At 57.5% G+C, this 781-nt stretch overlaps 1 protein-coding gene across 1 annotated transcript in view; it reads left to right on the top strand.

Moving 5' to 3' along the window:
• PLK3 (polo-like kinase 3) overlaps window positions 1-781 on the top strand; it is a gene marked incomplete at its 5' end in the record, with an annotated part of 5,433 nt that overhangs the window by 4,267 nt on the left and 385 nt on the right. Inside the window, 3 exon segments of the mRNA XM_009072862.1 lie at window positions 1-27; window positions 153-282; window positions 494-604. The exon segment at window positions 1-27 is cut by the window's left edge and continues 19 nt beyond it. Of these exon segments, the coding sequence (XP_009071110.1) occupies window positions 1-27; window positions 153-282; window positions 494-604 (268 nt within the window).

The raw sequence follows: 781 nt of genomic DNA on the forward strand, positions 1-781 counted from the left end.
GCACATTACTCTTCCCCCCAACCACAGGTGAGCAGTGGGAATGGGGTTGGTGTGTCTGGGGAAGCCCCTTGAGTGGGAAGAGGCAAGGGGAGGCTGTGCCAGGGTGGGTTTGGTGCTGGACATGCCCAAATCTCATGCTGTGTTCCCTCCAGGACTGTACATTACAACCCAACCAACAGCAAACACCTGGTGTTCTCTGTGGCTGCCATCCCTGAGCAGCTGCAGGGACAGATGAGTGTCTTGCGCTACTTTGCGTCCTACATGGAGCAGCATCTCATGAAGGTGTGTGCTGGGGCCCTGGGCTGGGTGTGGGGTCATGGCTTGGCTGCACTGCTTGGGCTGGTTGCACTCCCTGCTTGCAGGCTGTGGCAAGGTGGACAGTCAAAGTTGTGTCCTGGGAGTGGAGACCCCACTAAGGTGGGTGTCCATGTTTGGTTGTGTGTGCTGGTGGCAATGTATGGGATCAGTGGCTTATGCAGACTTTCTCTCCAAGGGCGGTGACTTGCCCAGCATAGATGACCTCGGGCAGCCAGCCCTGCTCCTCCTGCAGTGGGTTAAGACTGACCAAGCCTTGCTCATGCTCTTCAGCAGTGGCACCCTCCAGGTATGTATAGGGCACAGTGGAGATACCCACAGCCTTGTGGGGAGGAGTCCAGATGGGGGTCTTGTGGCCTGTGCTGGATCTTGTCTGCCACAGCCCAAATGCAAAATCCGTCTGAGAAAACAGCTGTGGGTGCAGGATGCTGCTCCGGTCCCTGGAGCTGCTGGTTGTGGCTTTCCC

This window comes from Acanthisitta chloris, unplaced genomic scaffold, assembly GCF_000695815.1.
Source record: "Acanthisitta chloris isolate BGI_N310 unplaced genomic scaffold, ASM69581v1 scaffold41314, whole genome shotgun sequence".
NCBI lineage: Eukaryota > Metazoa > Chordata > Aves > Passeriformes > Acanthisittidae > Acanthisitta > Acanthisitta chloris.